This window comes from Gymnogyps californianus, chromosome 23 (genome assembly GCF_018139145.2).
Source record: "Gymnogyps californianus isolate 813 chromosome 23, ASM1813914v2, whole genome shotgun sequence".
NCBI lineage: Eukaryota > Metazoa > Chordata > Aves > Accipitriformes > Cathartidae > Gymnogyps > Gymnogyps californianus.
Genome location: NC_059493.1, coordinates 377,082 through 391,314, shown reverse-complemented (window position 1 = coordinate 391,314; position 14,233 = coordinate 377,082). Strand labels below are relative to the sequence as shown.

Here is a 14,233-nt window from a genome sequence, read left to right as displayed (position 1 = left end):
CTCCCAGGGTTGGTGGCATCACCCAGGTGTGCTAGAAGGCAAAATAACAGCTTTTATTGGGGGGAAAAAAAAAAAAAGCCTTTTTTGGACATACTTTTTCATTTTGGAACAAGCACTGATAATAAAAGTGCTTTGAAGGGGGGGGTGGAAATCAAGTTTGGGTATTTGAGCCTCCCTGCTGCCAGCTGGATTAATTTATGGGAAATGGGAGAAGTCAGTCACGCCTGTTCGACGAAGATGGTTGCTGTCCAATTCGGTTTCAGCCCAGCATTTGGTTTAAAAATAACTTGTGCCTTGGGAGCAGCCGCTGTGGGACACGCTGGGTTTGTGCCTCTGGGCTGAACAATTCCCTGCTGTGTCCACGGAACAAGCGAGGGGAAGAGCCGTAACCCTTCGCAGAAAGGGCTCGTTATGTCCTTTTCGTATCAATAAATCTCCTGTTCTTCCGACAGACGAGGGCAGCGTTTGGGCTCTTTTAAAACCCAGTGCCCCTCCATAAAGCTGCAGGAACAAATACGTCCCCAGCAATGCTATAATCCAGCTTCCCATAAACTTCCCTGAGCGGTGCAATACCCACCAGCTGGCTTCTGCGCAGGAAAAGCTGAATATCTGTATTTTTTTTTCCTCGCAGCAGGGCTTGTAATATATGACTCACTTGGAGGCTTTCCTTTGCCTCTCTCCCGTTTATTTTTAACCTGCAATCCCCTTGGAAGCCTTTCCGAGATCAGAGCAGCGGCGTAAGCACGTTGCATGACATAACGTGGCTGCGCTGAGGTCACCTTCTGAAAAACAAACCAGGGCATGCCTGGGATGGGCGAAGGCGCTCCCATTTTCATCGTTTTTACATCAATCACCCGTGCCAGCCTTGGATCCCGCTTTGGGGAATTGCTCCTATCCCGGAATGCGTCAGCTGCGTGCTGAGAGCTGGTAGGAGCGTGCCGAAACGCCGGCTGACGTATTTAAATGTTGTATTCCCCAAGCAGAGCCGCGGGCAGGAGCATCTTCTTTCGGAGGGGTGATGGGTGGAGGGATAACGCCGCGGTCCTTGGGGCTCCCTGTGGATTTCTGGCTGGGTTGCGTTGGGAAAGGGGCAGGAGAAATCAGTTTTGCTGGTGGGAAAAGGGGCTGTGGGGTGAGATGGGGAAAGCTGAACCCCAGGAAATATAGACAATTGTTTGTTTTTTAATTAAAATAGAAGTCAAGCAACAGACTGAAACAAGGACCAGGTTGGAGACGGAGGAATATTTAAAAGAACTGTTATGTTTTTCTCTCAGGTATATGTTTTTCTTTTATATATGTAATTTTGGTCCAGGTCTTCGCCTTGTTGATTCATGTGAGAATGAATCGAGCTTTCGCACCCCATGACCTGGTTTCTAACTCACATGCTTGGTGAGGATGAGATGATTAAACCCAACCTGCTCACAAAACAGTTGTGCAAATCCTCTTAGCTGAGCCGGTGAGTACGTTTCCAACCCGATTTTATCCCTCTTCCCTCCATGGAAAGGGTTCCCAGGGCTGGGGCTGGCTTTATGGGGTTTCATCTTCTTTTTCTCCGGGTGTAAATGAGAATAAGCAAAGACGAACGGGGCTTGGGAAACATGTGCCCATGGGGGAAATCGGGTCGGATTTTTAGCCATTAGGGTTTTTAATCTATTGAAACAGTTTCCCGCGTGCTGTGCACCTTTCCATCCATTTTGGAGCATCTTCCAGCTCTGGATCCAAGACCGCGCGTGACCTAGTCCAAAGCTTTTCTTTCCCCTCTGTCGTGGTTTAACCCCAGTCAGCAGCTCAGCACCACGCAGCCGTTTCCCCCTCCCCCTCCCAGTGGGGTGAGGAGGAGGAAAGGAAGAAAAAAAAAAAAGTAAAAGTCGTGGGTTGAGATAAGAACAGTTTAAAAACTAAAATAAAATATAATACTAATAATGAAATATAATAATAATAGTAATGAAAAGGAATATAACAAAAAAAGGAAGGGGGGGGAAACAGTGATGCACAATGCAATTGCTCACCACCCGCTGACCGATGCCCAGTTAGTTCCCGAGCTGCGATCCCCGCCTCCCGGCCAACTCCCCCAGTTTATATACTGGGCATGACATTCCATGGTATGGAATACCCCTTTGGCTAGTTCGGGTCAGCTGCCTCGGCCGTGCTCCCTCCCAGCTTCTTGTACCCCTGCTTGCTGGCAGAGCATGGGAAACTGAAAAGTCCCTGGCTTAAGATAAGCGCTACTTAGCAACAACTAAAACCTCAGCGTGTTATCAACATCATTCTCACACTAAATCCAAAACACGCACTGTACCAGCTACTAAAAAGAAAGTTAACTCTGTCCCAGCCGAAACCAGGACACCCTAAAACAACAAATCAAAGGCTCTTTATGAAACTTGTGCTGAGGATCAGGCTGACATTACATACCAAAGAGACATTATACACCAAATATTCAGGCATGATACGCCAAATCTGCTCCATATGTTTCATTCTCTGCCCTTTTGTCTTGGAAGGGGAGCTGCTGATGGGGGAAAGCTTTACCATCGCCTGCGGGGAGCAAGAAGCAGCCAATAATCGCCGTCTGGCGCGAGGAAAAGCCCAGGGAGAGACTAGGCTGCTCTGAAGATCTTCAAGATGCTCATGCAGAGTTGTCATGGGCACGATGCTCTCCGTAGTCATCTCCATGGCTACCTCGGCGCCGAGCGGAGGGGGTGCAAGCAATGTAGGAATGGTGGTGTTAGCTTAAATGCTGCACGCTCTCTCTCAGCTGGTGTAAATAAGTAATGCTTGGGATCATCCAAGAGGTTTCTCTCCAGGGATGACGGCTGGTTTTTAGCCGGAGCCTCAAGGCAGCTGAGATTGCAAACGTTTTTATTTATGAAAAACTGAGATTTGTAGCATCTCCCTACAGTATTTCTATGGTGGATGCACTGGGGTATAAGTGGATGATGTACTCAGATGAGGCTCGGGTTTTTTTACTTGCCCTTAGCCAATGAGACTGAAAACGCCAGATAATATTCCTCCTTCTGACCCGAGATTACGCTACGGGAATGGCTACCTTAAGAAATAAAGCTGTGTAGAGATAAGGAAGTTGAGTTTTGACTGGGGTGTGGAGAAGGAAGCACTTTGAAATGAGGTTTTTTCTCCCAGCTAGCAATTTTTTTTGTAAACAACCGCAGAGATTATGCACAATAACCTAGTTAATACAGTCTGGAGCTGAGGTGTGCTAGCTTTAGGGACTGAGCACAGATGCCAGAGCCGACAACTCCCCTAAAGGATTTCTCCTTAATTTTATCTCCTTAACTTTTCCAAAGCAACTCCCACCACAGTGCAAACGCCACGGCTCGCAGCCTGCGTGGAGCAAGCTGGGACAATAAAAGTCACGTTAAAACTGTGCAGAGGGTTTGAATTACAAGGGAAGAAGCCCGCAGGCTTTATCAGGGCTTGGGGTTGCCACCACCTCCGTGCCACCAAGAGCGAAAAACCAGAGGTGTCAAGCACAGGCTGCAAAGCACTTTATCTAGCGATGCTTCCAGAGGACAGAGGAAAATAGTTTGTAAGATGATGAACATAAATCTTGCTATGAGCCCACGTGCGGGAGCAGCACCGGCGGACAAGCCCCAGCTTGGGCAACGGCGTTTTGCTCCAGTGATAGGCAAAGAGATTTTTTTTTTCTCTCTACAATGATCCCTAAAGCCGCGGCTGGTTGAACTACACAACTCTAACGTGCCCTTTTCCCAGCAGCTCCGGTGACCTTGGCCCCCGGCTTGTTTTTCAGCGCATTTCTCAGAAAGCCCAGCGAGGCTCTAGGGAGGGAATAATGATCAAAGTACAGAAACTGGAGGAAATTAGTTTTACGTTTACGGCGGTGGGCTGGGACCGACTGTTTATCCTGAGCCGGGAGGGAACCGGGAAAATTGTTCACACCGGGCTGGGTGCGACGAGGCTTCCTGCAAGCAAAGCCCCATCCGCAGCTGTTAAATAGCAAACAATAATCAGCACTAATAATACAACACAGTTTATTTTTCCCAGGGTGTTTTCCTTGTCCGTATGCTGGCCTGAAACATCTGTGCCGTCCAAAATATTTTTGTGGTATCAATAATCCAAGGAGCTTGTCATGTTAAAAATAAAGGAAGCTGGAGCAAAGCCTCTGGGACTTGATTTCTCACAAAGCTTAGCCTGTTTGGGAGCTTGGATTATTCTGCTAAGGATTCATTAGGTAATCTGTTGTTCAAAAAAAAGGAAAGTTTGATATAATTACGTCAACTCCTTGGCTGAGATTAAATGAAATAGAGCTGAGAATTGGGGTCTTATTGCTCCCTCACTAATCGCTGGAGCTCTCCTGCACAAATAGCTTTAAAATGAACATTTTGGGGACTGGGATGGGTTGAAGTTTTGAACAACTCTTCACGGCAGCTGTTTTGTATCTCAGCGTTCCGAGCTGTTTTCAGGGGATGATGAGAAAAGCAGATGGAGGAGGTCGTGGATCCTTTTTCTGGAGTAAAAGGAGGTTGGCATCCCTTGAAAAACGGGGAGGGAAAAAAAAAAGGGAAATGAAATAACAATAGTAAACCTGGATACTATTTTACTTCCAGGAATAGGCTGATTCTGGCAGAATTGGCTGCTTTTCCTGTATTTCTCCTTAGTTCCGGGAATAGAGAAGAGCGATTTATGTCTTGAAATAGGTGTTGGTGGGGAACCGCACCTGGGCTGAGCAGAGCTCCCGGCTCGCCGCCGCAGACCCAACCCAGCAAGGGAGAGCGGACAACGCTGCTGCCCTCCAGCCTTTGAATTATTGATCTTACATATATTAATTATAGACGTTTCTTGGGGTCAGTAGGTAGAGCATGAGGAAGGTGTGCCGGGTGAGGTGTCGCAGGAGTTGAATTTCAAGAGAGGAGGATTTGAGAAGGCAAGTGGTTTAATGAACACCAGCTAAGTCCTTATAAGTGCAGAGAACACGGATCCCAGACAAACTGAGATACCCACTTTTCGTAAAAACAATACCACATCCAGGAGCTGGAAATGAGCTAATTTCAGTTTTTAATTTATCAATTCAAGCAATCAAGCAGAGGGAAGGTGTGTCGGCCTATGCCAGGGAGCCCCTTTGGGGAGGGATTGGAGGTTAATCATAAACCATGACCTTGCTTTGGGTGAGGAATCATTATCCAGCTTGTCCTCATTTTTTTTTTTTCCTAAAAAATAAAGTGCCCTCCAGTTGGTTTAGGATGATTTTCTGGATTATTTGTTGGTGATTTACTGTTAACTCAGAGATGCAACTGCTCACATTTTTAATCCATCTACCTCCCAGGCAGGGAACACAGATATTGCAGTGGTGACCACGTGTATTTATAATATGCATCTATTTTTGGGTGAATTCCTCTGTTATTCATTATTTATCTGTGTGCTTATCTGTTATTTATTGTGACCCAGCTACCAGAAATAATTTTAGGAAGAAGAGCCAGCTGCATTCGGCTTGTTTGTTTGCAAACCTGTATCATTTTTTAATCAATGGATCAGCTAAACAAGCATTTATGTTACTTACCATTTAAAGTAGATAATCCCTTTGCTCTTCTGCACCACATAGCAGGTATTATTTTATTTAAAATGTAGTACTACTGTTGAGAGGGGCTTATAAAAATGAGGCAGACCTTTCCCTTTTAATTATCTCAGAATTTCATGACTGTAAGCCTTCAAAATATACCCGGCTGGGAGCAGAAGAGCCGTGGACGTATTTTCTAATTGAATCCCAGGCACCAACATCACTTCTCCACACCCCTGCCTCTCCCCACCACCGACTGACCACAAAATGCTCCATTTTTAAAGCTGATTTTTGCAGATGACACCACCAGGTAGTTTCCAGATGGACTGAGGACAACCCTGGGCATGGGGCTTCCTGCAGAAATCCCCCTTTGGGCTTCAGCTCCCCAAAGCCCTTTTGCAAAAAGCCTTTGCAATGCTGACCTCTGGAGGCAAATACTGTGTAAAACCAGCTGGCTCTAGGCAGCAATAGCCTAAATAATGCATAAAACAGGTATTTTACGCATTATTGCTGGCTGTGGGTAGCAATTGCCTTTTAATAATGCATAAAAGTGGGGCATTTCTCTGTTGGTTAGCAAACAGAGAGTATTTCAGTGAGGGGAAGTACCGGGAAATCCTCATTCGCTTGGAAGGGGCCGATCTGCTAACTCCTGTATGGATTTTGTAAATAATTTGCTGGTTGGACAAAGCGCTTTGAAATCGGGGGATGAAGGATATGAATGAGAAGCAGGCATTTCACGCCGTAAAACCATCGATGCTATAAACTGGGAGTCAAAGGCCCTGCCTGGGCATCCTTGGGGGGGTCTAAGAGCCAGAAACTACCTGCAGCACGTCCCCTTAACTTGCAGCTTTGCCCCTGAGGCCCCACCTCTAATGAAGCTCTAATTAACAGCACCCTGAGGGGCAGGAGGGCCCCCAGCCCTGCGGTGGGAGCGGGGTTATCTGTGCTGGGTCTCTGGGGGGGGGCTGGAGATGGGGGTCCTGCGGGCCCAGATGCGGTAGCTGGGCCCTGGCCCAGCCGCCTCCTCAGGGCCTGGCCTCGGTGCTCCCCTAGGCCCTGGAGCTCCCCCAGCTGCGGCCTCCCCGCCGCCCCGGCGGGCCTGGAGCCCTCCCGGCCCCGGCGGCCACTCAGCCATCGCCCCGGGGCCTCCGCCGGCCCCATAGTCCCTCCAGCCGCGGCCTCCCCTCAGGCCCAGCAAGCCTGGAGCCTGCCCGGCCCCGGCGGCCCCTCAGCCGCCGCGTTGGGGCTTCTCCCGCCGCCTCCGCAGCCGCGCTGCCCCGGCCCCGGAGCCTCCTCGGCCTTGGCCTCCCCTCAGCCCCGGAGTCCCCTCGGCAGGGGCCTTGCCCCCGGGCCTGGGAAGGCGCGCCCCGGCCTGGCACGGCCCACAGGGCAGGCCTCGGGCCCCGGCCCCGGCCCCGGCTCGGTCCCCGGCCCGGCGCCTTCGAGGCCTCCTGTGGGAGCGGATGGGCCGGGCCGGGCCGGGCCTGCTCCCTCTCGGGGCTGCCACCCACCCTCCAGGGCCTGAACGGTTCCCTGTGGAAAACGGGGGAGATGGTGGCTGCGAAACAAAGCAGGCGGTGGCGGGTTGGGCTGGGAAGAACTTTAATGTGCCCACTGCCCGGGGGTCCCGGGTGTGGGGAAGCATCGTGGGGCAGCGGGCGGGCGTCCTTCTCTGCGGGGTCTGAGAGGGGTACGCCGGTGGTTAGCGAGCGCTGCGGGGAGCCTTCCCCTGCGCCCTGCATCAGCTGGGCTCCGGGAGCGTCCCTGATGGGTGCTCAGACCCTGAAAGTGGCCGAGGAAGAGACATCGGAGAGACCCGGAGCCCCATGGTGCATGGAGATGTGTGCCCTGCACCTGGGAAGGATGCTCAGACCCCGAAGGACACTGAGGAAGAGACGTCAGAGGGACCCAGAGCCCTGCGAGACGTCGGAGGGACCCGGAGCCCTGCAGTGCTTGGGCATGAGTTTGATGGGAGCTCCTGGGGTGCAGGGCATGCCACCGCACCCAGCAGACTCCTGTCCTAGAGCTTGAGTGCCGTGACGCGGGGGATGTGGAAGGGACAGGTCTCCTCTGAACCTGTAGAGCTGCAGAAGAAGAAGGAGAAAACATTGGGGGGTCGAGGAGGAGCCCACATCTCCCCTCCCTGTGTCCTCCCTCCCAGGCAGCCAGCCTGCCCACCCCATGCCGTTGCTTACATGAGCCGGTTGCGGATGGGGCGGAAGTGTTTGGTGAGCCTGATGGCGAAGATGATGTTGGGGATGAGGAAGAAGGTGCAGCATCCCAGGCTGAACCAGAAAGCGTTCTGCAAGGAGAGAGCATGGGGGTTCCTGCTGAGCTGCGCGGGGAGAGGCAGCCCCCAGGTTCTGGAGGGGTTTGGGGAGCCCTGTGGTGGCTGGTCCTGGTGGTGTGGGGGTGGCAGGGCTGCTGTTGGCCCCGGCTGCCCAAAATTCCTGCTAGTTGGTGGTGGGATGCTGCATCATGCAGGTCCCCGCCAGACCCCTGCGGAGGGACAGGACAGGATCCTTACCCAGGGGTCGGCGATGCGGTCACACAGGATCACCCGCCCGTTGTCCAGGGCTGTGGCGAGTGGCTGGCACGAAGCCACATCCTCCCTCAGCTGGAACAAGAAGTGGAGACAAGGCATAAACCCACTGCTGGCTTGGGGGGATGCATTTTGCTGCCTCGGCTCAGCGAGGGGCTTGTATGCAGCATCCATGGGGGCTCCCGACCCCAAAGAATCCCCCTACGGCGAAGGCGAGCACCTACCGTCTGCCCGACCCAGTTCAGGTACTGCGCGAAGTACCGCAGCTCCTTCCTCGTGAAGCAGCCAATCTCCTGGGCAGAGGGAAGGCAGCATGGAGGGCAGGCGCTGTGCTTCCCAGCCCAGCTCCAGCCCCACTCCAACCAGCTCTGGGCTAATGTTGGTTTGGAAATGAGGGCTGGAGGCTTCAGGTGCCAATTCCCCTCTTGCAGCACCCCGTTTTCACTCTTTCTTTCTGGCTGTGGGGAATTTTGTACGCCCCCCAAGGTGTAATCTAGCCCCAGCTCACCTGCCGGAGGATCTGCTGGGCTTGCACAGGCAGCCGGGCTTCTGCTGAGGCCGTGGTGGCCAGTGTCGTCTTCACCCGCTCCTGGGGAAGCACGGGAAGGGCAAGGCATCCTTAGAGCACCGAGCAGCAGGATGGGTGCCCCGGGGATATCAGGAGCAGGGCATGCAGCACCATGCACGTGCCAGGCTTCGAATTGGGTCTGATTGCTGGAGGGCAGGGAAAGGGGGACCTGCCCCGAGCAGAGAAACCTCCTTGGAGGGAGCAGGCGAGATTAAACACTGTGGGACGGCTCTGCCGGGGACGCTGAAATGCTGTGAGTGCTGCAGGGGCGTTTATGATTTGCAGCAGCAAATCGAAGTACTAAAGGAGACGGATCCTCCCTGGGTGGCATTTTTCCTGGCTCTCCCATCAACCTGTAACTGGCTTTTTGGGGCACTGGCAGGCGGGACCCGTAGGGCACCACATATTTTTTGGAGCTGGAAGAAACCGCGCAAGTACCTGGAGGTGTGGCGCCAAGCGGGAGAGGAACTGGACACTTTCCCCCAGCTTTGCCTGCGGGACAGGGAGGTGAGAAGGGTGCAGAAGCCCTGTTGCCCCTTTCACAGGGACACCACTGGGCAAACGCTGGCAGCGCCACAAGCCACCAGCCCTGGGACGGACTCACCACCAAAGCCTCCTGCGATTGTACTGTGGAGTTTTGCATCTGCCACAGGGCCTGGGCCTCGGCGGCCAGCCGCCCTGCCACCGTGCCATTCCTCTGCGGGGGGACAGCGGGGTGAGGACGTCCCCGTGGGCACGCAGGCAGTCCCTGCCGCCCGCCCCGCCGCTCACCTGCATTTTCTGCAGCCCCTCGAGTCTCCTCGCCAAGCCAGGGAGGCTGGTCTGCACCACAGGGTTTTTCATCTGGGGGAAGATGGAGTTGGTGGCTGCCCAAAATCCAACCCTGGAAGCCGGCCCAGACGTGGCTGGGCCTCATCCTGCCTGCCGCACGGGGACCAGCTCCCCGCGAGCATCCCCTCACCTCCTCCTGGAAGCGCCCGTAGTCCACCTCATCCATGCCGCTGCGGGCGAAGGTCTCCAGGTCCTGCCTGCCCTCGCTGCGGAGGAGCCGCACATCGCCCAAGCGCGCCGTGAAGTCGCCCAGGCGTTTTTGGAAATCGGCCGTGTACTGCGGGGGCGGGATGCAGGGGATGCTGCAGAGTTGGGGCCAGGCACCTCCATCCCAGTAACCCCAGTAAAGCTTTGTGCATCCCTGTGCGGTTACCAGAAGCTCTGGCTGGAGCCAGCCCTCACCTTGGTGGTTTTTAGATGCTCATCCAGGTCGTAGGACCTGTCAAGCTGCAGCACCTCCCACAGCCCTGCACCGCTCTTGCACTCCCTGGAAGGCAAAGGGACGTTGGCAGCGTGACCCCAAATTAGCCCTCCGATGTACAGGGGCAGAGGTGGGCTCCTGCGGCACCCACCGGTACGTGGCACTGAGGTTGGAGTCCCTCCTGAGGTTGAGCTGGCGGGTGAGGTTCATGGATGGAGGCAGGTTCCCGGGGGTGTCGATGAACTGGGCCGAACAGGAGGAAAAAGCGGGTCAGGCACAGGCATTCCCAGCAATGATTTTGGGGGTGCTCTGCCCTTGCAGGTGCATCCTGCAGTACCCCATCCCAGCCAGAGCTAATCTTGCCTGTATTTGTATGATCCCCAGTGCAGAGCCTCACTGGGCGGTGTTCGGAGGGAAAGCAGCGGACAGCCCGTGCAGGTACCTGCCTGTGTGTGCACGGCCACGGGACGAGCCCTGATCCCATTCCTGACCCCTCTCTCAGCCCCATCGCAGCGTACCGGTAGCCCTGAGCACCCCAAGGATTCCCAAATGACTGGAGGACAGGGGTCCTGCAGGTAGGAGCATCATCACCTCGAGCAAATTAACAGCACAAAGGCAATTCCCTGCTGATGATGCAAATCCAAGGACCTAGTCCTAAACTTAATCTTCTGGTTTAGGATAGGGCTTTTCCAGACGGGTTTAGGGGGAGGACACAGAGCATTTGGAGGCATTTTGGTGCATGCAAGCAGAGATTTCTGCGGCAATGGGTGGATGCATGGCCACCCACCTTATAAATCTCCTGGTTGACCCAATTCCTGCAAACCAGTGTCTGGATGTTGCCCCCAACCAGGAAGGTGGCGAAAACCAGGAGGATGAGGAGCCAGGAGAACAGGAAAGCCAGGCCCACGCCGCTGAAAGAGGGAGAGGAGGTGCCGTCGGTGGCTTTGCAGACCCGAGCGGGCAGAAAGGCTTGTGGGGACCTGCCCAGCCGGCTGGAGCCCCGCGGCTCCCTCCTGTGCCCGGGCATGCCGGCCTGCCTGGGAAGGGCCCGCGGGAGCGGGGTGTGCCGGGCAGCAGGGCCAGGACGCAGGAGCTGCCGGCTCCCAGGGAGGAGCAGCTTCTCCCAAACCCGCCGGCGCAGGCGGCGGCTTCAAAAGCCTTTCCACTCAGCCAGCTCCGGGTCCCTCCCTTGGCTTTGCCCCTCTGGTTTTTTTTTTGGGGGGGGGGGGGGGTGAGATGGCAACAGCTCCCTCCAGCACCCAGAGAGATGCTTACACCAGGAGAAACTTGGCGCCGGCTTCTCCTCGGCACTCATAGTCGCTCGGGTCCTCCCGCTTGGACAGCCCGTACGCCCCCAGGGCCATCCCTGTCACGTTGCAGGCAAGGATGAGGAGGATGATAGAGCACAGCACCGTGCCCGCGATCCACCTGGAGGAAAGAGCAACAGGGCACAGCCTCGAGATATGGGGCTGATGCACCAGCTGGGGCTCGAAGGGGGCTCAGCACCCATCTCTGCCTCACCCCCTGCACCCCTTCATGCTCCCCCGTGTCACCTGTACCGCTCGAAGCGCTCCACCTCCCGGAGGTACGGCTGGCTCTTGTCCTCCGCCTTCACCAGGGCTTCGCTGACGGGCCGGGTGTAGTCGGGGAGGGGGAAGCCATCGGCGATGGACTGCACCTTCTCTGTCACGTGAGCCATCTCGTCCCGCAGATCTGCGGGGCCAAGGCCATGCTGGAGGCGCGGGTGGTCCCACCCGATGTCCCCAAATTGGGATTCGCCCCACGGAGGGTGTCCCTGCTCGGTCCGGCCATCTCACTCACCCTGGATGACCTGCGCCATCCTCTCCACAGCCAGCTCCGGGATGGAGTTGAAGGTGCCATTGCCCTGTGAGGAAAGAGGGGGTGCTGAGCAGCTCGGCTGGGGCTGCCCACGGGCGCCTGACCCCCCTGCTTCACCCCGACCCCCCCAACCTGGCGAATCATCTCTGCAAAGTTGCTTCGGGGCAGACCGGCCAGCGCCTTCAAAACCTTCTCCACCGACGGCACCTTGGGGTGGAAGAAGCAACCCGTGAGCCTTGGGGCTGCCAGAGGGGTGGTGGTGGTGGTGGTGGTGATGGTGGGCGACCAGCACCCCGTCCCACCTTGCCGTAGTCGGCACCCAGCTCCAGGCTCTGTGCCCTGCCCAGGACGCTGGCGCAGGAGGTGCAGCGCGGGTCGTCCAGCAGCGCGACCACGCGCCGACGCCGTTCCTGCAGTGCCGGCTCCAGCTCAGCCCGCGCCGACGCCAGCGCCCGCACTGTCTTGTCGAGAATCTGTAAATGGTGCAGCGAGGTCTGTAGGTCTTAAAGAGAAAGCCCAGGGCTAGTTCACGCTGCTCCGCTCGGCCGCCCCGGCTCTCCGGCGAGGCTTCGGCACCGGCCCCGGTGAGAGCCGCGCTCGGCCGTACCTCCAGCCCTGTCCTGCAGGTCCGCCAGTGCCACGTAGGTCATCGCCTTCAGCTGCGCGTGGATGGAGAGCCCCACGCTCCGGCTGAGCCCTGCAAGGCATCGGGCGCCCCGTCAGCATCTCATCTCGGTGGGAAGCTCGGGATGGGTCCTGCCAGTGCCTGGCGCGATGCTTACCACCCAGGTCGGAGATTATCTGCTGTCGGGGCACCTCAAACTGGTTTACCACCATCTGCACCCCCTGCCAGGAGAGAGGAGTTGGTTGACCAGGGGTAGCAGCCGCCGGGAGGGCAGGAAGCCCCACGTTGCCATTCGAAATACATTTTTAATGCAGCCGCGACACCTCCTCTCGCCTCCCAAACTATTCCGTGAGGGAAATGCGGCCATCCCTGAGCTACAGCCCACGCTGAGGAGGGAGGCCACTTGAGGACCCACCTGGGGGACGTTGGCGATGTGCTGCCGCAGGGTGCGCAGGGTGGCGGGCACGGCCCCCAGCCCCGGCTCCATCTGCCCCTTCACCCGCTGGCTGGTGACCAAGGCGCAGACGACGCTGGTCCTGCCGGGGACGAGCAGGCGGTGACGGGGCTGCCTGGCAGAGCCTCCCGGCCCCATAGGACACAGTTCCCCCCCAACCCGGGGTGAGGGGGCCAGTTCGTGGGGTGCTTTGGGGGACTCACAGGATGATGAGGGAGGTGAGGGACAGGCAGGCCAGCAGGCAGTGGCGGCGGCAGCCCAACGAGCGCCGGTGGGCACGCAGGCGGCCCCCGCATCGGCGGCGGCTCCAGCAGTAGCAGAAGCACATCCCGGCCACTGGCACGGCCACGGTGAAGAGCAGAGCCACCGCGGCACAGACAACGTAGCCCAGCTCATACTGCACCACCTACGTGACAAGAGAGGCTGGTCGGCACTGCTGCACCCTGCTTAGGGTGCTCTGTGTGCCCAGGTGCCCTGTTCTGGGTGGGTGCCATCCCCGTAGGATCCCCCGCCCCGTGTCCCGGCTCACCTGCGACGTCCGCACCGAGCTGGGGTCGTTCAGGGCCGCCCTGAGCAGCTCTGCAAAAGAAACCGCGGCACCGGTAAAAGAGGTCTCGCTCGATGCACCCCCAGCCCTCCCTGGGTGGCAGGGCTGGGACGGAGGCATCATCCCCCTCCGTGAAGTGGCTCAGACCCTCCGGAGCAGCTCCGGACACGGGGATTGCAGCTGGCTCCAGGTATTGCAAAACCTCGGTGGTCCCAGCACCCGTGGTGATGGGGTCCCAGCTCCCCGGCTTGGGGCTCACCTGTGGGCAGGGGGTTTTGCTGGATGAGGTCCAGGCAGCGCCGGACGAGGCCGTAGAGGGGATCTAGCGAGCTGGGTACCCTGTGCAGCGCCGGCACCCGAATCTCAGCGTGCATGTCGGTGAAGCGGAGGACGCCGCCGGGGCCGGCGAGGTGGCATTGCTGGGTGCCGGCAGGATGCAGTAGCACCCAAGCCAGTAGCAACCCAGCCGCCCGCATGGTTTCGGCGGCGAGGAGAGAGCCGGGGGGGCTCCGTCAGCCTGCAAGCGGGCAGAGGGACATGCCCGGCTCCGGATGGCTCTCTCCGGCTCGGCTCGCTGCTCCGGGAAACCTGCCTGACAGGTCGGCAGCCGCGCAAAGCCCAGACGCTGCTGTGGCTTGTTCCCCCAACGGGCTCCCCGGGGCGGCTGGGCTTGGCAGGGCTGCATGAAGGCGTCTCCCAAACCATCCCAGGCCTGTTTCACAACCCCCGACATCCCTGAGTCACCGCCGCAGGATCCCGACGGTCAAGGCCATTCCCAAAATGGGTGGCAAAGCCCCCCCCGGGGTCTTGAGGAGAGGGCCAGGTGGCGGTGAACCCCCTGTCCTTGGGCTGGAGGGTGCTCGTCCCCACCGCAGCCAC

At 57.0% G+C, this 14,233-nt stretch overlaps 1 protein-coding gene across 1 annotated transcript; it reads right to left on the bottom strand.

The window, feature by feature from the left end:
• Positions 1 to 7,547: 7,547 nt before the first annotated feature.
• PROM2 (prominin 2) lies at positions 7,548 to 13,830 on the bottom strand. Its single transcript, XM_050910343.1, has 23 exons — positions 13,614 to 13,830; positions 13,337 to 13,386; positions 13,011 to 13,213; positions 12,769 to 12,889; positions 12,511 to 12,574; positions 12,336 to 12,425; positions 12,031 to 12,230; positions 11,861 to 11,935; positions 11,711 to 11,774; positions 11,443 to 11,602; positions 11,165 to 11,317; positions 10,677 to 10,800; positions 10,041 to 10,132; positions 9,871 to 9,955; positions 9,599 to 9,745; positions 9,409 to 9,480; positions 9,242 to 9,334; positions 9,076 to 9,129; positions 8,578 to 8,658; positions 8,294 to 8,362; positions 8,055 to 8,144; positions 7,723 to 7,829; positions 7,548 to 7,611 (listed from the first exon to the last, which is right to left on the bottom strand). The coding sequence occupies exons 1-23, from the start codon at positions 13,828 to 13,830 to the stop codon at positions 7,548 to 7,550; spliced, it is 2,475 nt and encodes an 824-aa protein (XP_050766300.1).
• Between the last annotated feature and the right edge of the window lie 403 nt (positions 13,831 to 14,233).